General features: G+C 37.8%; 3 protein-coding genes across 5 annotated transcripts; 1 reads left to right on the top strand and 2 right to left on the bottom strand.

The window, feature by feature from the left end:
- The first annotated feature begins 1,077 nt into the window (after positions 1–1,077).
- On the top strand, positions 1,078–12,291 carry LOC116192959 (importin-11). 2 transcript variants are annotated; one of them, XM_031521673.1, is made up of 24 exons: positions 1,078–1,482; positions 1,615–1,721; positions 2,078–2,150; positions 2,281–2,342; positions 2,752–2,893; positions 3,332–3,547; positions 3,681–3,747; positions 3,875–4,274; positions 4,719–4,866; positions 4,965–5,125; positions 5,302–5,401; positions 6,061–6,135; positions 6,241–6,375; positions 6,941–7,030; positions 7,833–8,015; positions 8,142–8,246; positions 9,788–9,946; positions 10,340–10,384; positions 10,512–10,733; positions 11,044–11,150; positions 11,222–11,278; positions 11,370–11,439; positions 11,535–11,785; positions 11,881–12,291. In XM_031521673.1, exons 1-23 carry the CDS (start codon positions 1,342–1,344, stop codon positions 11,694–11,696), a joined length of 3,027 nt encoding a protein of 1,008 aa, XP_031377533.1. In that variant the 5' UTR covers positions 1,078–1,341; the 3' UTR covers positions 11,697–11,785; positions 11,881–12,291. The 2 variants fall into 2 exon arrangements, with proteins under 2 accessions (XP_031377533.1, XP_031377534.1); XM_031521674.1 differs by lacking the exon at positions 1,078–1,482 and having other exon boundaries at positions 1,705–1,721; positions 2,276–2,342.
- Positions 12,292–12,413: 122 nt separating this feature from the next.
- LOC116192962 (mitochondrial succinate-fumarate transporter 1) lies at positions 12,414–14,642 on the bottom strand. The gene is made up of 2 exons (XM_031521678.1): positions 14,015–14,642; positions 12,414–13,275 (listed from the first exon to the last, which is right to left on the bottom strand). The coding sequence occupies exons 1-2, from the start codon at positions 14,414–14,416 to the stop codon at positions 12,739–12,741; spliced, it is 939 nt and encodes a 312-aa protein (XP_031377538.1). The 5' UTR covers positions 14,417–14,642; the 3' UTR covers positions 12,414–12,738.
- Positions 14,643–15,206: 564 nt separating this feature from the next.
- LOC116192961 (chlorophyll synthase, chloroplastic) lies at positions 15,207–18,801 on the bottom strand. Of its 2 annotated transcripts, none has more exons than XM_031521676.1 (15): positions 18,550–18,801; positions 18,296–18,340; positions 18,088–18,179; positions 17,803–17,890; positions 17,632–17,717; positions 17,453–17,539; positions 17,302–17,367; positions 17,132–17,215; positions 16,949–17,010; positions 16,720–16,795; positions 16,570–16,632; positions 16,405–16,486; positions 16,154–16,230; positions 15,954–16,001; positions 15,207–15,686 (listed from the first exon to the last, which is right to left on the bottom strand). In XM_031521676.1, the coding sequence occupies exons 1-15, from the start codon at positions 18,653–18,655 to the stop codon at positions 15,624–15,626; spliced, it is 1,125 nt and encodes a 374-aa protein (XP_031377536.1). In that variant the 5' UTR covers positions 18,656–18,801; the 3' UTR covers positions 15,207–15,623. The 2 variants fall into 2 exon arrangements, with proteins under 2 accessions (XP_031377536.1, XP_031377537.1); XM_031521677.1 differs by having other exon boundaries at positions 18,088–18,176; positions 18,550–18,800.
- Between the last annotated feature and the right edge of the window lie 1,415 nt (positions 18,802–20,216).

The following is a 20,216-nucleotide window of genomic DNA, read 5'->3' as shown; positions in this document are numbered from 1 at the left end:
GATGGATCAACTGATATCTTACTAAGTATGGACCATCAGGCCCTTTAACACTACTATATATCTCATAACTAAATGGCCCCGTTGCCAAAGGATATATAGGTCATTAATAGGAGGACAGTTAGGCTGGTGAACATTGAAGACTAGTTGAGCTGACACAGGGCCTCAGGCCCATGATAGTCTAACTAAACCTATGTAGCCTGTAACATGTTTAGCAGACATATGCCCATGGTCAATTGGGCCGACACAAATCCAAGGTGGTTTTCTTTGGGCTGATGCCGATCAATGATAGTCTAGTTAGACTATACTATCTCGAATGTTGCACTTGGGCTTGGAGTTGGTTCCATTGGCCCATAAGAACCAACTCCAAACCCAAGAACAATATTCGCTCTAGCATGGTCTGTATCTGTAGAATGAAATTTATGATGATTTGAGTGACAACATGTGATCCTCCATCTAATTATGAAAAATTAATTATTATATAAAAATTTCAAATAAAAATGAACATTAAAATTTTTCGTAAAAATAAGTAATTTTCTCAATTTATGAATAAATCTTTAAAAAATAATTTTTTTTTTCATAATTAGATAATTTATATATATCAATTTCCTCTCATATATCCGTGCAAATTGTGGCCTTGATAGTTTAAGTCTTTCAACATTTTACTTGAGAGTATGTTAGTATGCTTCCTAATCGAGTTCCACTTCTTCTTCTTCTTTTTTCATCTTTTGAGTATATCATTAATTTGAAATATAATCGTGATTGATCTTTAATTTGAAGAGAGGGCTTTTGTATCTATTATGTTTGAATGGAATAACCTATCTATTCGTGGATCATGTACGATGAGCAAAAAAATTAAATGTAAATCTTCTACTTAGCAAGAATTAGAAATTTATTCTCCCAATTATAGATTCCCTCCATCCATAAAATTCGAAAGAATGACATCCTAATAAACTCACCTTAGTGCAGGTTTTCTTGCGGTAATTATATATATATATATATATATTTTTTTTAATTTTATTTTATTTTCGGAGTAATTTTGCATTTTCCACCGCTTATAAATTGGGAGCCTTCGGCAGCCTGAGGAACGGTGAGTTCGTTCTTTTCACCACATTCCGTTCTCTGCTGTGCTGCTCCTTCGTTTTCACAAAAAAGTAAAGCGGACAGAGAAAAAATTGACCTCCATCAGCTGTTCAATCGAGCTCGCTTTGAATCTCAGATTCCGTGCTGTGATTGGAATTTGATCTTTGAGCTTCCGCTGAATACTCGTCACTCGGCTTCTGAGCTCGGAGTGGAGGAGGACGAAGAAGAAGAAGAAGAAGAAGAAGAAAAAGGAGCTTAGAGATGGCGCTCTCCTCCTCCGACCTCCCGGCGATTTACGGCTTACTGACCAATTCTATGAGCGGCGATGAGCGAGTGCGCAAACCTGCTGAGGCAGCCTTGAGTCAGTCCGAGAATAGGCCCGGCTTCTGCTCCTGTCTCATGGTATTACTGCCACTGCTGCTGCTGCTGCTGCTGTCACTCTCCATTGTTCCGTTCGCTAGGTTTTTGCATCTGTTTGGAAATGCTCTGTTGAAATGCTAAGAGGACACTCATTCTGTGTACTGTTTTATGCAGGAAGTTATTATGTCAAAGGATGTAGCATCGCAGGATGTCCGTCTGATGGCTTCTGTGTATTTTAAGAATAGCATTAGTCGGTATTGGAGGAGTCGGCGCGATTCTCTGTAAGTGACTCAAACTTTTTTCTGGTCCTTCACAAGGAGAGAGTGATATTAAATTTACTGTCCAGCGATTCGGCCTCGTATGGACTGACAGAATAGGCTTGAGTTGGTCCTTTGTCATGTATGATGAATATAATTTAAAATGGTAGAAAATTCTCATTGAAAAACTTCATCAAAGTGAAGCGTTCTAAGCACCTCTCAGGGTTCATTAAAGGAGTTAGCCAATTCAGAATCGCCATCGATTTCCTGAAACTAAAGATGTCCCTTACCACTGAAAGGCGCATTTTTTCCCATTAACTTATTGATCTTGTCCTGCCGAAGAAATGCACACTTTCAGCAACTTTTGTGTCTTCATTCAGGGGAATTAGCAACGAGGAAAAAATGCATTTGAGGCAAAAACTACTATCCCACTTAAGAGAAGAGAATGATCAGGTGTATAAGATTGCTTTGCTTTACTTTTCATTCTCTTTTAATTACTCTTGTCAACTCAATCATGTCTTGAGCACGTCTTGGAAAAGATTGGGTTTACTTATCTATTTATTATGTCTTTGCATTAGTGCAGATAGCTAAAATGTTGGCGGTTCTTATATCCAAAATCGCTCGATTTGATTATCCTAAGGAGTGGTATGCCCCATCCTTAATTACTGTTTTAATGGTCATGTATCTCGTCTTATTGCATAAATGTCCTGAAAATGCTGATATGATTTATTCCGCAACTTTCCTGTTCTTTGAAACGAAATGGGACTCTTCTATGGTATAATAAGATTCCATATCTCCTGAATTCTGTTCAGGAATGTTTTAGTTTTATCCTCAGCTATAGCTTATTGAAATGGTTAGCAACTTGATCTGTTTGAATCCTTTGAAATATGAGAATATTCATTTGACAAGAATTTAATTGAATTTTGTCGTTTGCATATTATAGCTTTGGGCATCTTTAGGCTTGTTTTTTTACACACATATATATGCAAAGCGTGTGTCTAAAATTTCATGGTTTGTGATTCCACTCAGTAATCATTTGAAACTCTCATTTCAGGCCAGAACTCTTTTCAGGTTTAGCAGAAAATCTTCAGTCTGCAGATATTCTTTCTTCTCACAGGATTTTTATGATTCTTTTCCGAACCTTAAAAGAATTATCAACCAAGCGTCTCACATCAGATCAGAGGAATTATGCTGAGGTACAGGCTGTAATTGCAAATGACGTTCCAATTTCTTATTGTTTTGGTCCACAGCAAGCATTTGCCTTTGGTCTATATGTTGTTTGGTTATGATGATTGGCCTTTGGCATTCTTCTACTGGCACTGTAAGGCAAAGCTGTCCATTGCAATACACTTGAGAATATGCTTATTTTATATGGGATATGAATTCGGAGGTGCATGGAGGCTGTCAGTTTCAGAATCAAGTGTAAAGTTCTATTAGGTGGTTGAAGATTTGACTTTTAAAATGGAATTGCCCATTTAGTGTGGCAGTTGGCTGGTGCATGTTGTTGCTGTAACTTTTAGACTTCCACAAAGAAGATATTGCTAATCAATTGGTCACATCATTCCTTATATTCTATTTGAATGCATCAAGTAATGGCACGAGTTTGTAACTTATTCCAAAAACTGACTGTGCAGATATCTTCCCATTTCTTCAACTATAGCTGGCACCTTTGGCAGAGTGATGTGCAGACTATATTACATGGTTTTTCGGCACTTTCTCAAAATTATGATTCAAATTCTCAGCAACAACAGGTTGAACTGTATTTGATATGCGAAAGATGGTTGTTCTGTCTCAAAATCATTCGCCAGCTCATAATTTCTGGGTATCAAAGTGATTCAAAGTGCATGCAGGTATTTTCAATCATTTCCAGTATAGTAAGTTTTGTGAATGTTATTATCTTCGAAAGTATTGTTTTGTACGTAAATCTAGATACTCATAGTAACCTTTAGAGATTTCCACAACCTTGTCGTCTCTTTATTCTAGGAGGTACGACCGGTTAAAGAAGTTTGTCCAGTCCTCTTGACTGCTGCTCAATCATTTCTCCCATACTGTAAGCTGTTGCTTCTCCATACTGTTTCTCCAGATAAATGTGCACGATTCTCATGATCTGTTGGCATACCCACTAATCTTTTTCTAAGTATGTCAATGAAGTTATTCGTGCTGCATATCTTTTGCAGATTCTTCTTTTCATAATAGATATCCGAAATTTTGGGACTTCGTGAAGAGGGCATGCTCTAAACTCATGAAAGTCTTAATCTCTATTCAAGGGAGACATCCTTATTCGTTTGGTGATAATTGTGTGCTTCCACCTATCATGGAGTTCTGTTTGAGTACTATAACAGATCCCAAACCTGAAGTGATGTCATATGAGGAGTTCCTGATTCAGTGCATGATAACGGTGAAATCTATACTAGAATGTAAAGACTACAAACCAAGTCTTACCGGCAGGGTGATGGATGAATCTCGAGTGTCCCTAGAGCAGATGAAAAAAAATATTTCCAATGCTGTTGGTAGTCTGCTTGCTTCTCTCATGCCTGGTGACCGTATAGTACTCTTATGCAATGTTCTGATCAGAAGGTAATGGAACTCCGTCTTTTCTATTCAATTCTCTTGATACCTCTCTCTATTTTTTATGCTCCTACTCTCATTGCCATTAATTTTCCTAAGTCCAGTACGTTGATTTGTTTGCTAAAAAAAGAAGATATAAGAAGGAGCAGACAGGTTCATGTTGATGTCAAAGAAATGCATTGTGGTTTCTGGTGGTTGTTGAGGCCCAGACTCGATGAGTTTGTAAACTTCGCCTTTTCTAAGTCATTTCATTTTCTATCCTCCTAGACCTTTCCCTTATTTAGGGGTGATTCACACTTTGGCGATGAGAATGTCTAGATATGATCAGATATATTAAAAATGCTGTAGTTCAAAATGACACTCCGTAGCAACTAAAGTATTTTGGTAGCATTGTGTATGTCTGCCAAGGTCTGTTTTGAAGTGATGCAGCTAATTCTAGTAATATATTGATAGGTACTTCGTCCTAACAGCAAGTGATTTGGAGGAGTGGTACCAGAACCCAGAGTCTTTCCATCATGAACAGGATATGATTCAATGGACAGAAAAGCTTCGGCCATGTGCTGAAGCTCTCTACATAGTGTTATTTGAGAATCATAGCCAAGTAGGTGATATCTAACCATCTTTGACATTCATTTAACATCTTCTTTGCCATACAATCCCAGTATTTAAGGTGTATTGTCACCTTGCTTGTTACTTTAGCTGCTAGGTCCTGTTGTGGTCTCAATCCTTCAAGAGGCAATGAATGGTTGCCCTACATCCGTAACGGAAATCACCCCGGCCTTGCTTCTGAAAGATGCTGCTTATGGTGCCGCTGCGTATGTCTATTATGAACTATCAAACTACCTTAGCTTCAAAGATTGGTGAGTACTGTTGGTTTCGCAATTTGTTTGTCTGTCTTTTGCTGTTCAATTTTTTTCTTTTTTGTAAAAACCAGATGGACCTCTCTTATTGATATTGTCTAACATTGATATTGTGTTTTCCATGTTATTCATTGATTGATTGCTTTTTTTCTTCTTGTTGATCCCATTGGCTGCAGGTTTAATGGTGCATTGTCTCTTGAGCTCTCTAATGATCATCCAAATATGCGAATCATTCACCGGAAAGTTGCACTGATATTGGGCCAATGGGTATCAGAGGTAATTGTCTTGCTTCAAAGTCAGAGATGTAATGGCCAAAAATTGCATTTTTCTATGAGTTTTTCTCCCTCTCTTTGATAATATACTCGTAGTTTTTCTTTTTCTTGTTGTAAATCAGAAAGAGTTTTGGATGGTGACTGATTCTCGCTACTTCTTACTGCTATACTTTCTTGAAGGAATTGCCTGATATTACTACTTTTAGGGAGAAATATATGCGTGAAAATTTACCACAATAATTTAATAGCAAGGAGTTTAGTTCCTCATTTTTCCAATATCATAGAACTTAATCCGTCAATTGCAATAGAAAGGCTTCAGAACTCCGTAGAGTACAGAGTTATGTCTTCTTTTGTGGTTGGTTCGTCAGCCAATGCTTTTCTTTTTTCTTAGCTTCTTGTTGGAATGGTAGCATAGGCAGGCAGATAAGTAGTGCACTTATCATAATATTCATATTCCCAGAAAGAGAAGGGAAAGGAGATGAGAGAAGATTTTAGAAAGGGTTGACTTTAAAATCTGATCTCAGAGAAACTTTCTTATCTGTATTTTGGTCCTATCCTTCAGTATTATTACTTTTGACGTCTGCTGTATTATTATGAGGGAATTGTCTTTTCTAGGTAAATGTTTATATGCGCCAATAAATTGTGAACTTCCTCATGTGGCAGATCAAAGATGATATCAAAAGACCAGTATATTGTGCTTTAATAAAGCTGCTCCAGGAAAAAGACCTGTCCGTGAGGGTATGATGATTCTCCAGTGCCTACTCTGTGGTTGCATCTGAATTAGTAGTTTTGATTAGAAGTTTGTTTCTTTCCAATACTGAAGTACTGCATATGGAATGTTAGTTGGCAGCCTGTCGGTCATTGTGTTTGCATGTTGAAGATGCAAACTTTTTGCAGCGAGAATTCTCAGACCTTCTTCCCATCTGTTTCAACCTTTCCTTTAAGTTGGTTGAAGATGTTCAGGAATTTGACTCAAAGGTATAAAGTCAAGGTTGATTTAATTTTGAGCTGGTACATGCCTGATGCTTCTTTGTGCTCACCACCATTTTCCTTTTTAAGTTTTCTGATATGCTCTTGTTCATTAGTCTTACATTGATGCTACGAGGTCGAATTTCTCTATCCATTTTTCTGTGAAGATAAGTTATATTCCTTCACTACTACTGCTACATTTGCTACTAAGTTCTTTAAAAGAGCTTAAATCATCAAATTCAGAGCTTTATAAATACTCGATTGACTTTCACAAAGAATGCCTTTTTTTAGTATTTCCTGGTGAAGAAGTATTCTGTATAAGACTTGTATGCCATCATTTTTTTTTTTCAAATACCCTGCAACTTTAAAACTTCTTTTAGAATAATTTTAGATGCCATACTCTGATAGGCAAAGCAAGTTTTTGGGGTTATCCATATTCTTTACATTGAATTTCATTTCTATTGGATATAAGATGAAGCCATTATTTTGAATTTAATTTCTATTGGATGTAAAATGAAGCCATACTTTTTAATACATATTTTTTAATTCAAAATTCCTTGTTATCTCATTGCAGGTTCAGGTTTTGAATTTGATATCCGTGCTTGTTGGGCATGAGAATGAAATTATTCCATTTACAAATAGATTGGTTGAATTCTTCCAACTGGTATGTTTATATGTTAATTCTTGATTTATTGCTTAGACAATGGAACTATAGAAGGCAGTATGGTTCTGTTTTATCTGCATCTGAAAGAATAACGCTAACAACTTAATTTTTTTATTTAAAAAAAAATCATCTTATGAAACTAACATCACTATTGATAAAGAGGATGTTGCTTTTATAGAAAATGCTTCTTTCATGTTTCTATTACATGTGCAGCTTAAACTATAAGTATAATAACTTGACTAGAAAAGAAAAGAAAACCTTGTCTGTTGAAACTAAAGATGCACGGATTCATGGGTTATTATTTTTTATGAAATGCTTATTTTCTTGAACTCCATTTGTTAGAGATCTGGAAGTGAGGCAAATATGATATCTCACATTTATTTATTCCAAATATAATCTGAGAAGAATTTTATAGCAAATCTAGGCCCTAATAAATCTCTATTAGTTTTTTCAGCCTGTCCTGGCTGACTGAATATGGGTCTTTAGTACTTGTAATCTTTTGCTTCTATCTAATTAGACGATTGTTGCTGAACTAGTGTCAACTAAAGCAGAAGAACCTTTTAAACTTTGACAAAACTTCAAATGTGTTTGGCCAAGTGAGTACTGTTTTTGGAGTTCTCCATGGTAACATTGAACTGGAAATTGGAGCTTACTTATCATATGTTGGGATTTGCAGTCTTTTATGAGTTTGCAGTCTTTTCTTTCTTGATGATGAACTAAATTATTACTCTCATTTTGGTAATGCTTTCCACTATTTAAGTTTGTTGTTCTTTGGCCGTTCTCATTTGTAAAATATTAACAGGTGTGGGAGGAGTCCGTTGGTGAAAGCCTCCTTCAAATTCAGCTTCTGATTGCCCTACGGAACTTTGTGATTGCCCTAGGTGATCAGTCACCTATCTCCTATACCATGCTGCTACCCATTCTTCAGAAGGGAATAGACATAAATAGCCCTGATGAACTTAATCTTCTGGAGGACAGCATGCAGGTTCCTGCCTATTCGATCTTTATAAGCGGAAATACTATCATTTTAATTCTTTTTCTTTTTTGTTTTTGGTAGCATTATCATTTTAATTCAAATCTTATGCTTATTGTATCTGGAAAAAATGTGCAGCTATGGGAAGCCACAATTTCTCATGCTCCATCAATGGCACCTCAGCTGTTATCATACTTTCCATGCCTGCTGGAAATAATGGAAAGAAGCTTTGATCATTTGCAGGTTAAGATTATAAAATTTCTTGTGATTTGCATCATCTCATGATTGTAGAACCGAAGCATTAAATCTTGAAGTATAACTCATACTAGTAAAAATGCCCACGCATTGCGGCGAGTTTATATTTTATAACTGATTAGATCTTATATTCGTAATTGCATCATAATAATTTTAAAACCATTAATAGAAGGAAACCTCCACATTTATCATTACTTAGTATATGAACTATGTCATATTATCAAAACCTAAAAAATTTTTAATTAACCAAGTGGATATTTTAACCAAAATATTTAAAATTTGAGAATGAAGGAATACAAAGCATTATATAAATATAAAACTTAGAAATAGTACGCAATAGAGGAAACTCATATAAATGTGGTTATCATGTGAATAAAATTATATGAATTAATTAGAAAATATTACATTGAGTATTTTGATATGTCATTTTAAAATTTGCTGAAATTTTAAAATTAAAACTCTATCAAGTACTTGTAGTTCGTAATTATTCGCTCTTGATAAATTCATCACCCATGAGTTTATTCTTAATATTTAGCTATGGAGTTATTAGAATATCGAAAATAGAGTTAGGAAGACAATATTACTATTAGATAAAAGTAATATTGAACTTCTATGATTTTTTTTTTGGGTGAACTTCAATGATTAGTTTATAAAAGTTAAACAAAACAAAATAATAAAAGAACAGAAGAGTGACCCAAGTTACGTTTGAACTCTCCTTTAGCTAGATATAGATTAATTTACCCATGCCATGCACATGTCTAAAGTCTTAAGACAATAACTTTTGGATTTCATTGTTTTTAACTTTTTATTAATGTTACTTTGTCAAAAATACATTAACTTATAATCTTAAATTACGTATATATATTCAAGAATATATATAATTATTTGTAAGAAAATTTTAATTAATGAGAATATAAATGCATATTAACACATCCAATTTAGTAAATATATATGATGTGATAAAGTTAAAAATAATTTTATATAAAATAATTTTTTAGAAAGTTGTGAAACTCATAAAATTGTAAGTAATGAACAATGCAAATAAATTAGAAAAATTAATATCTATCTTTTATGAGCAATATTTGAACATTTTAAAAATGTAAAAAAAATATTGTTCTTTCAAAATTTCATTTTCTTTGGAAAAAATACTAAAATTCGTGAAGTATATTGAAGTATTTTTATTATTGATAGTATAATAAATATCAATATAAGCTTAAATTTAAATGTAAACATAGTAAATATATAAAAGAATAAAAACATGTACATCTTAGAGGTCCTATAAATCTAATCTACATTTTTTATTTTATGTACCCATCATTTAACTACTTGATTTTTTTTATTATGGAAAAAGAAGGAAGAAGGGGTTTTATAATATTTTATATTAAAATTCTTATTAGAAGACACATGGCTAAAGGAGAGTTCCCCATTGGAACTCGCCTTTAGCTTAATGTATAGATTTGGATGAATGCAAGTGCATCTTCCTTTTTGGGCATTGACCCTAGGTAATCTTTGTGTGAGTTTACTTGTAGGTTGCTGCCAACATTATTGAGGGATATATAATTCTGGGTGGATCAGAATTTTTGAGTATGCATGCTTCAACCATATCAAAGCTTCTCAACCTGGTTGTTGGCAATGTGAACGACCGAGGGCTGCTTTCAATTCTTCCAGTCATTGACATTCTGATTCAGGTACAGATAATAATCTCACAGCAGATGTTTGGAATAATAAAGGCTTATTCAGTTTGTGCAGCTTCTTGGCATAGTTATTGCTTAAATTCACGTTTGCTTGATGTCTGTGTAATTTTATTTTCCTTACTCAAGAATATCAGAACTTCATGGCTTTTCTGCATTTAGAAACAACAATGTTCGTGTTAATGCAAACATGCACATTCCTTTATGAGAATAAATTTTAGGTGCAGGGAGCATGTGAGAAAAATTTCATGATAGTAATGTTATATGTAGTTTCTGCTAGGATGCACGAGGATGTATCCTGGAGTAAAAAAGTAGCATGTCAGGGTATTCTTACATTGTCATTCCACTTACTCTCAATAAACGGCTTTTGTTTTTTTTTCCAATATGCAGTGTTTCCCTGCTGAAGTGCCACCACTGATCAGTAGCACTCTTGAGGTAATCTAGTGCTTTTTCCCACATATGAATTGATAAAGTTAGAACAAGCTCTTAATGCAGTATTATCCTGTTAATATTGGAGATACAGATTAGCATACGACTAAATCTTCTTTCGTGTTGTTGCCAGAAACTGATTGTCATCTGCTTGAGTGGAGGGGATGATCGAGATCCTTCCAAGACGGCAGTGAAAGCATCTTCTGCAGCAATCCTAGCAAGGATTTTGGTGATGAATACCAATTATGTTGCTCAGTTAACTTCAAATCCATCACTTATCCTTACATTGCAGAATGCCGGGGTCCACATGGAAGAAACAGTGCTTCTGTGCCTGGTGGATTTGTGGCTTGATAAGGTCGACTACAGTATTTGTTTTATTAATCTTATGAAATGAACTCTTAGAAGTATCTTCTTTTTTTTTTTTCTGGTTGATAGCTATTATTAGTCCCAGATTTATTATTTAAGTATTTCATTTTTGGTCGTCAGAAGGGGAAAAGGAACCTGCATTTCTTTCATTAGAGCAAATCTTAAAAGTTGTTTCATTAGGTTGTAAAAACTTACCAGATTATGAGGCAGCTACTGATTGAGATAGTTTTTTTTTCCCTTATAAAATTATCAAAATCTGCTCAATTTATCATGATGATCCTTCTCATTTCGGGACACAGGTGGATAATGCTAGTTCTACCCAAAGGAAGACATTTGGTTTGGCACTTTCCATAATTCTCACTTTAAGACTGCCACAAGTTCTCGACAAACTTGATCAAATCTTAAGGTATGAGCTCCTCTGTAAGATACTTTTATCTCCTCTGTTCATTATTTACATCTTACACGCTCTCTGTGCAGTGTTTGTACAAGTGTTATAATGGGCGGGACTGATGACCTAAATGAAGAAGAATCCAGGTCTAGTAGGCTGTTCCATCACTTAGCCGTCACTGAATAGTCTTACAATCATTGCTGGCGTGTAACATTGTCCTAATTTATTGTGATGCAGTAGCGATAACCTAGACCCAAGTAGAGCCAATGGTGATGCCATTCCAAGCAAAGAGTTACGACGAAGACAGGTGTATATGCATTCTTTAGATTTCCTCAAAAGTCAAGTCGTCTTTTAACTTTTTGCCTTTCCCTTACCAATTCTTGGAACCGTTTCGTTGTTCAGATAAAGTTTTCAGATCCAGTCAACCAGTTATCACTGGAGACCTCAGTGAGAGACAATCTTCAAACATGTGCCAGCATCCATGGAGAATCTTTCAACTCAGCAATCAGTAGAATGCACCCATCTGCATTTGCTCAACTGAAGCAGGCGTTGAAGATGCCATAACATGCCTATGTATATCCTGATCAAACTCCTGAGATCTGTGGAATTCTTTCGATTATTTCGTTCTTCCATTGGTCCAATGTCTACTGTGAGTAAGTATTCCGGAAGTAGTGGCTCACAACATGCCTTTTCATTTAGTTCCATTTCTCATATAGCGACTTCCGACTTGTTTTTCTCTTTGGTCCAGGTACTATTGAAGGTTTTGTGAGTCAGTTTGGCGGCTTCGATATTCTTTGTTTCTTATATATGATTGATCTGAAAAGGGTTTCGGCTTTAGAAATCTCCTTATCCTAGGCTTCAGCAGCAGCAGGTGCTCTCTGTAGATATCTGCCTGAACTTGTTAGTCCGTATACGCGTGGCTGGAGGGTCGTAATCTTTTGAGCAGTAAGTATTCGTACCCATCGCGAGTCAAAGTACGGTGAACCACTTCGTGGAGACAGCGAGGGAGCAGCAAATGGGTACAGGGTTTTGTTTGTTGATTTGTTGCATTTCAGATTTTGTTGAGTGACAGACATCAAATGGACTTCAATGCACCAGTTTTTGCATATACTTGATGAATTAATCAGTTGAGCTATTTATTGGTATTTTGTCGAGTGCTTCCACTGTGTGTAGAGCACAGCACCTGATCATCTTTTTACAGTAAAATTTAGCATTTTTATTTTTTTAACCTTATACTTGGCGAAGCTCAGAGACGTAACTTGGGAGCAGAACATACGAATATTATACCAAAATGTAGTTGCGATTGGCCAAAACCTTATTGGGGTTTCATATCCCCACTCGAATGCCTTCATCGTCCAAAGACAATATAATATTTAGTGCTACAGAGAGGACTACACTTGATTCCTCTGGCATCAGGAGCTCCCACCCGAATGTGTTTACTCTGCTCATCGATTGAAGCATACGACAAATAGACCGTCTGAAACTTACTTCTAAGAGCCTATGAACAAAAATTGGCTTCCTCATCTAAGTCGAAGCAAGCAAAGGCACATCAAAACAATTGATTAGAAATCAAACCCAAAGAGCTAATCACTAAGTAAAAGAATGCCTACAGAGGAGCATTGTGAAGGAATCTCCTCTCATAGAACCCAATGACCTGATCGGCAACGGCCCACATGATGGCTTGTCCAGGTGGAATTCTCATGAGCCGAGGCAATAGCCCCTTCCACAGCGCTCGGAGCCCTTCCTCTACATAGATTGTTCTGATTGCGTGGACCATTCCCTTGTACTTGAGCTCGCCCCCTTGCCGGCTTTGTGCCATCAACCTCGTCTTCACAACATCGAACGGCCCTGTGCAGACAGGACCTGCTGTCCCAGCGAGGAATCCTGAGATCATTGACTGCCACGGCTGGAGGACCTTACCATCGCCCTCATGTTTCTTCCACAGGACAACGTCGAAGGCATTCTTTGCTGTAAACATTGCCGCCTGGTTTGTCCCGTTTCGCATGACTGTTGGAGCTGCACCTGCCCACAGTCCGAAAAGGCCTTCTTCCCGGATTATCGTCCGGGCACAATGAATGGGACCCTTATACTTCAAGAGATTCGGACTCAATCCTTTCTGTTGCTGCAATCTGATCTTCACCACCTGCATTAGTTGAATGTTCAGTTAACTCGTTCAGCGTCTGAAATAAGAAGTCCAAAACCTCTTCAAGTTCTCAAGTCGCGTCACCCATTACAAACAGAAATGCCTATATCAGAGTATACCAGCACGACAATCTCGGGAATAATAGGAACTAGAGCTGATGCAGCTGAAAGCTAGATAAAAGATGGTGAACGATCCCTACTTTTTTATGAGCACTTCAATATACTGTAAGCTGAGGCATTAGAAAGAACATAAAACACTAGAAAAGGCCAATATTTGCAGACTAATCAATGGGAAGAGATTAAGCAGCCATGAACATAAGCAGGAAAGAATAGCTATCCGCATCAATATATTAACGAAACACATAGGAATGGGATGCAATGTTATATTTGGTCAATGATAGGTTTCCCGGCAATGGGGACGTCAATAGAAGGAGCTTGGGATGAGAAGTGATTGAACCCAATTGCACCCGACTTCTCGTTTAGCAGATCCCCTTTGCCTACTTTCGAGTTCTATAGATTAACAATGAGCACAAACCCACATCCCAAACAGAAAGAATTCAAGCTCAGTAAAGTTTTCCAGACATTCTTCCAATGCGGCAAGCATTTGCAAGGACATGCAAGATGCCACAAGAATCCGGGAAGATCAGATAGCACCCAAGAAATAATCTTGAACGGTTCAAATTCACCGAGACTGTTCTATTGAATCTGCAGATCAGTTCGCGAACATATAGAGGACTGACCTCGAAGGGAGTGACGATGGCGAGGGCCTCCAGCACCCCGGCCCCGAACCCGGACATGAGGCGGCCTTTGTTGCTGATCTTACCGGTCTCGGGGTCCTTGAAGGCGGACTGGAACAGGGCGTTGGAGCCCATGCGGAGGGTGTATTTGAGGGTAAGGTGCGTGGCGAAGGGCGTCAGCCCCTTCCACAGGGCCCGCAAGCCCTCGGTGCGCGCCACCGTTGTCCCGCAGTGGACGATCCCCTTGTACGCGCCCGTCTTGTCCAGCTGCAGCCTCGTCTTGATCACGTCGATGGGCTGCAGGCAGCACGCCTCCATTATCCCACCGAGCGACCCCGACACCGCCTTCATATACGTCGGGATGGTCCGCTTCTCAAGCTTAGGGTTTCGCTCTCCGGCCGACATCGCGAGATTCTGGCGGTGGCTGAGAGGATCTTGTTAGCTCTTCCCTGACGACGAGGAGGAGGAAGAGAATGGTGGGGTTAGCTTTCTGCTTCTCTTGTCCTCTCCCTCCTCTCTTCTTCTTCTTCCACCGTCCGTCTGCTAACAATGGCGGACTTGAAAATGGCACACGCTGTGAATGATGGACATAAGCTGACGTGGAAAAGTCGTCACTTTCTGTCTCAACCTCGCAATGAGAGGCTAGCAGGCTGGCTGCATCCAAAAAGGACATATTTTTTTATTATTTATTTATTTTAATACCTTTGCCCATGAAAAGTACAGATTCTTTATTCGCGCCACTAAACTTTGATTTCTTTGAAGTTATAATCCAATAAACTATTGGGAGGTCATGAAACGTGCGTGCCTATGTGCCCGTTTAGTACCTCCTCTACCAAAAAAAAAAAAAAAATTGTGTGCGTGCCTGCGTGCGTGTTTTTTTCCCCCTTCGAATGCTCTCGAGTCTCGAGCATGTCCCATGTCATAGAGAGTCAACCACTTGAACAGATGCAGACTCGGCACATATCGCAGGCCTCTCGAGCAAACTACTGTTCACCAGATACAATTAACTTAAGGGTGCATCGATGATTATTTCAAATGACCCTTGTGAGTCCATAATGATTAATCAGTGACCTTAACCCATCACTCATTCTGCATCGTCAAAAAAATAATTACTTATCAGGAGATTTTAATTTTTCAGTCAGCTGTCTTGGACGACATGCGTAATCACATGTCCCTATCAGGGGAGAAGGCTAGCTTCAGGGCAAATATTCCAATTTAATCAAAGTTCAACTTGGTTGTCCTCAGCATTGTCTTTGCTTTTGTTGACATATAAGACAATTTAGCACGAAGGAAATACGACCTGCCAGCAGCTAAACTCCATGGATATCGGGCCTAGCACATAAGCACGTAAAATCAAGAAAAACTGCACCTACATCTGTTTTCCGGTATTTTGCTTTCTCCTTATGAAAAAGATACAAGAAAGGTGAGGATAAGACTACGGGGCCGCCCGCCTTCTACCAACCTCTTTTCATGAACCTTGGACGGGGGGATCCTTCATGCAGTTTTAAAATGGGTAATCCGCGAACTAGGGTGATCCTCTTACTCGAAGTTTTCTCAGGATTGTACCCTTCTGCTGTTTTGACCACGGTTTCATCTTCTTCACATGCCTGAGTTAGTGGCTCGTCGCCAAAGCAGTCACCAGCAAACCAAGCACGAGGAATGGCTGGGCACTTGCCTGAAGAGAAGATACACATAAAAGACGTGAATCTACCTGATAAATGAGGGTCTGTAGAAATCAATAGTTATGGTTGATCAGTCTAAAAGAATCTTGTCTAGATCTGGTCTAAGTTGGAATTTCCTAACTAAAGAACATCAATCAAGCATACCCAGACTGAATTGTCAAAGAAATGGGAAACTTCAAAATGCAGTATTCATCACTATCACAACTACTCCATCATTCGTTAAAATTGGCCTCACTCGTCAAGATGAGCTTGTAACTCACCTGATACTTTACATCGTACTTGACAGGGTCCTTCAGAAAGTACTGAAACTGCAACAGTAATATCTATGTGAGTAAATTGGCATGGCAGTCGCTAGTCGATTTGGTTCATGAAGATTGTAGTGCAATGATCACTAGTTTAGACTGAAAGTAGATTTGTCCTATGTTATGATGGCATAAATGATCGGCATGAATCTTTATACCTGGAAAACGACTTGAGGAATTATCAATGCTAGCAGTGCTAAAGCATAGTATGGTTTACCAGCTCCAAGCAGATAACCTGCAATGGTTCAATTCAAATGAGACAGCCAGTGACTTCATTTCTGGACACCGTCAGGAATGGTAAAGATTGACATAGAATATTTGACATTCATTAAAAATAAAAAAACAGCAGTTCCCACTGTTCTGATTTTCTTAGACAAATGAATGACAAGGAAAAGCATTAAGGGTGTACCAGCAACAGAAATTTGAGTTATGTCAATAGCCCCAACACAGATCCATTTCGCAGTTTCAGCCCCAAAAGCCACGGGAAGGGACTGCCCAAAACAATAGCTCACTCAAGATGATGTAAAGTTACATCTAAGCCAATGAAAGGGAATTGAATTAGAGGGAAAAGAACCTGAAGTCCCATTGCTCTATCTCCTTCAACGCTTTTAAAATCGTTTACAATGGCAATACCCAACTGATATCAACATAAATGTTGTTACTGATAGGAACATTCTTATAGCATTTGATTAGAAGTCCAAAACACTTTGATAAGAAGCACTACCCCAGCGATGCTGTAGAGGAGGGTCAGAACAATTATGTCGGGAGTAAGGGTCCCAAATAAAGCCTGACCAGCCCACCTGTTTGAATAACAAATAAAACAGAAAAAAAAAAGAAGAAGTAGAAATCAGCTAACGGGGAAATTGATTGTCAAGAAGAGATACCATTGAATAGATAAGGTTAAAGCTCAAATAGTTGATATTAATAAGGCAAAGTATAGGACTAATACCCACCATGGTAAACTAATATAGCTTGCTCCTAGAGCGAAATTCCCTATCCATCCGTTTTGCTTGAGCTGCGACAGTTCATTGAGCCTCCCTATGAGCCCAAAGATTTACACAGTTTCGACCAAAAAAAAAAACAAAGGCAAAAGAACATTTGAAGTTTTCTTAGTACGCTAGATAGAAGGGAACCACCTTCAGTGGGGGAGCCGAGTAAATGTAGGAGAGCAAAGATCCACCCAGTGCGAGGTAAAAAAGTGTAGGGAAGTCGTGCCCTGCCTATATAAAACATGTATTAAGAAATAGCAAAGCAATTCATATTTTGAGAGAAAAGGAAATTCTAGCAATATTCATAAACCACCTACCCACACGTCTAATAAACCAGCCAATCCAAGCCCTGCTAAAAGCAACACCCATATTTGAGAAATAACCTGGGTCACAAGGACATTCATTACTAACAGAATATTTTTACGAGGATTATCATAAAATTCCTAAGTAACAAATTATACTACATACCTCGCTCTCAGAAATGGCCCCAGAAGGAATCGGGCGATAGGGTTCATTTATTGCATCGATGTCCCGGTCATACCAATCGTTTATCGTCTGAAAGAAAGCAGAGAAAATCTCAGTATCATCTACATTCAAATCTATATAATCTCAACAATTATAGCAGACTTCACCAATCAAGAAAATACCTGTGTATATCCAGTAAGACAAGGGCCAGACATTATCATGCAAACTATTGATTTTGCCACATCCTCAAAAGTCCAGTGGAAGTTTCCTACATTGCGATTAGGAAAGAGTGCCAACTTTCATCAGAAACTGTAAGTCTTTTGCCGCAATGTTTTTGAATATGAGAAACATACCAGAAGCTGCAGCTCCACAAACTACTCCCCAAACCAATGGAGGCCAAGTAACAGGCTTCGTCAATTGAAGGCGAATCTTCCACTTATTCTGCATGATCAGAATCATACCATCAACTTTTGCAAAAAGCAATCTGTTTCACAAATAAATGATAATCACTAGCACACAAGGGCATCGTGAAGGATCAACGAAGACAGTTAAACCCAGATATTGCACAATCAGTATTTGTTTGTCCAAATCGACTCACTCACACCTAATAAATTCCCAAAAACTAGATGTGAACTTACGGTTTCTAGGGCAGCTCCCTTTATGCCGAGAAGTTGGTTGAAGTTGGAACCATTCTTCGCTGGGGCTTTATCAGGTGCCTGAGATTGAACTGCTACGGACTCAACTTAGATTGACTCTCAAATTGCTTAATTTTCAGGTTTTACAACTCATAAGTCACGTCTAACAGAGCCTTGAGTAAAAGTCAAAGCACAGATAGATTAAGAGTACCTTCATTGGTATCTGTCTCTGCCGCTCTGACCATGAGCCTTCGCCCTAAGCATCAACCGAGTTCGAGTGGTCAATTACTTCATGTATATCTCTTTCATACAACAAAATAAATTGAATGTACCAATTACCAATATAAAGCAGAGACATTTTCCTACTTCTCGGCTACCCGATGAAGTTTTAAATCAATCCCCGACTAAATCTTCGCTCTTTAGCAGGAAAAAGACAGCAATGATGAAGCTGAAATTTGAACTTACTGGCGAAAGAAACGGAAAGTGGTGCCATAGCCTGTTGGCTTTGAGACCTGATGGTGTTGGGGCGGGACAGCCTAATGGAAGATGCTGTGTTAAGAACGGAAGCCATTGAAGCTCAATATTTTATCTTCTTCTTCTCGTCTGGGATTAGTCTAGGCGGGCTTCTGAAGCTCGAAGAAGAAGAGCAAGAGCTAACAATGGCGGAGAGTCAAGAGAACTGGCGATAGCTTTTTACCTGCTATACAGAAGAGAGGAGGTTCTTTATGGTGTGACATTGCACTTAAAGTTGAAGTTAGAGTTGATGACGAGGTGGATTTTCATTGGTCATAGAGGAGTCCACGGCTCTTCATTGGTTCAGACCAATGACATCATGCGGGCCCCAAGAGGTCCGACCGCCGAGAGTCATGTCCGAAGCAAGCGACAAGTGTCTTCGGCTGCCGCTCTTCGTAGTGCCTCTAAATGGGCCTGATTGGCCATTAGGAATGGGCCTCCGTTCGTAACTTATCTCTTTTAGTCTAAATTATGGGCTTATTTGGGCCGAAGCATGGCCTTTAGAATGAAAATATATCAAAATGAAATGGTACACCTCGTGGTAAGAAAAACAAAAGCTAAAAAGGGGTACACCTCAAGTACTTTTTCCTGCTAGAAGACCCATGAATCCAATAGTTAAGTAATTTCAGTTATAAAAGAGATTTACAAGTCTTATACAAAAAAAAAAATTTAATAAATGATTACATGTGATTTCATCATGAAAATTGAATTTGAGACTTCTAAATTATCAGCGAGAGCACGTTTTCTTATTGTGTCCTATTCCAACTCCCTTTGCCCTCATTTTATTCCCTTCTAAGTCAGTGAGTGCTGTCGTCATGACCAAATTATGGGTTCCTCCGATGGCACATAAAAATTCCATTTGCTCCATGTTTCATAGGGATACTGATGCTGATTTTGATTTCAAAGTAGGATTTTAAAATTAGATTTTTATTTTGAAAAAAAGTGGTATAAATAGGGTCCACCTTTTGACTTTGTATGTGTTATTTTGTTTTGTTGTTGAAAAAGAGTGGTATAAATGGGGCCAACTCTTTGACTTTGTATGAGTTATTTTGTTTTGTTATTGGTAGAATTAGGTTAGAGTTGTGATTTTAAAATCACACTCACAATCCAAACAAGCTATAATTCATCATGGTTATTTAACTGAGGATTTAGATACTATTAATTAAGGACAAATGAGATATTAGATCAATTGTGTATATGTTCTTATGAGAAGAAAATGAGGCTTCAAATGGGCTTGATTAGCATATCAATTTTGGCAAGTGAGATTGCAGGGTGAAGGTCGGCGTCTTCAATTAGAATTTGATACCTTTATATCCTTGCCGCCAATCCCACTCAAATCAACTATTGCGCGCGCGCGTGTATGTATGTTATGCGAATCGTGTGTTTATATATAAAATAAAACATGAAAATGGTATCTTTCCCGGGAGTCAATCAAAATTGTTTAACTTTTACATTATTTTAAATATTTGGAACTGTTAAGGATAATGAAATTGTTTACACTTTACAGAAGCTTTTCTTATCGGTGAGGTAAGACAAAAATAGTCCATATATGTATGTGTGTGTATATATATATATATTAAAAAGATGGACAATAAATTATAATTTCCTTTTCAGTGCTT

This window comes from Punica granatum, chromosome 1 (genome assembly GCF_007655135.1).
Source record: "Punica granatum isolate Tunisia-2019 chromosome 1, ASM765513v2, whole genome shotgun sequence".
Classification (NCBI taxonomy): domain Eukaryota; kingdom Viridiplantae; phylum Streptophyta; class Magnoliopsida; order Myrtales; family Lythraceae; genus Punica; species Punica granatum.
This window is presented reverse-complemented; position numbering and strand designations above follow the sequence as displayed.

Excerpts from the sequence above, each read along its gene's own strand:
- LOC116192959 (XM_031521673.1), top strand. The coding sequence starts at position 1,342 with ATGGCGCTCTCCTCCTCCGACCTCCCGGCGATTTACGGCTTACTGACC. Across the intron at positions 3,748-3,874 it reads TCAATCATTTCTCCCATACT|ATTCTTCTTTTCATAATAGA; the intron begins GTAAGCTGTTGC and ends TATCTTTTGCAG. Across the intron at positions 10,385-10,511 it reads TGATCAGTAGCACTCTTGAG|AAACTGATTGTCATCTGCTT; the intron begins GTAATCTAGTGC and ends TGTTGTTGCCAG.
- LOC116192962 (XM_031521678.1), bottom strand. The coding sequence starts at position 14,416 with ATGTCGGCCGGAGAGCGAAACCCTAAGCTTGAGAAGCGGACCATCCCG. Across the intron at positions 13,276-14,014 it reads CCATCGTCACTCCCTTCGAG|GTGGTGAAGATCAGATTGCA; the intron begins GTCAGTCCTCTA and ends CAACTAATGCAG.
- LOC116192961 (XM_031521676.1), bottom strand. The coding sequence starts at position 18,655 with ATGGCTTCCGTTCTTAACACAGCATCTTCCATTAGGCTGTCCCGCCCC. Across the intron at positions 18,180-18,295 it reads AGAGACAGATACCAATGAAG|CAGTTCAATCTCAGGCACCT; the intron begins GTACTCTTAATC and ends TTGAGTCCGTAG. Across the intron at positions 17,011-17,131 it reads ACTCGGCTCCCCCACTGAAG|CTCAAGCAAAACGGATGGAT; the intron begins GTGGTTCCCTTC and ends GAACTGTCGCAG.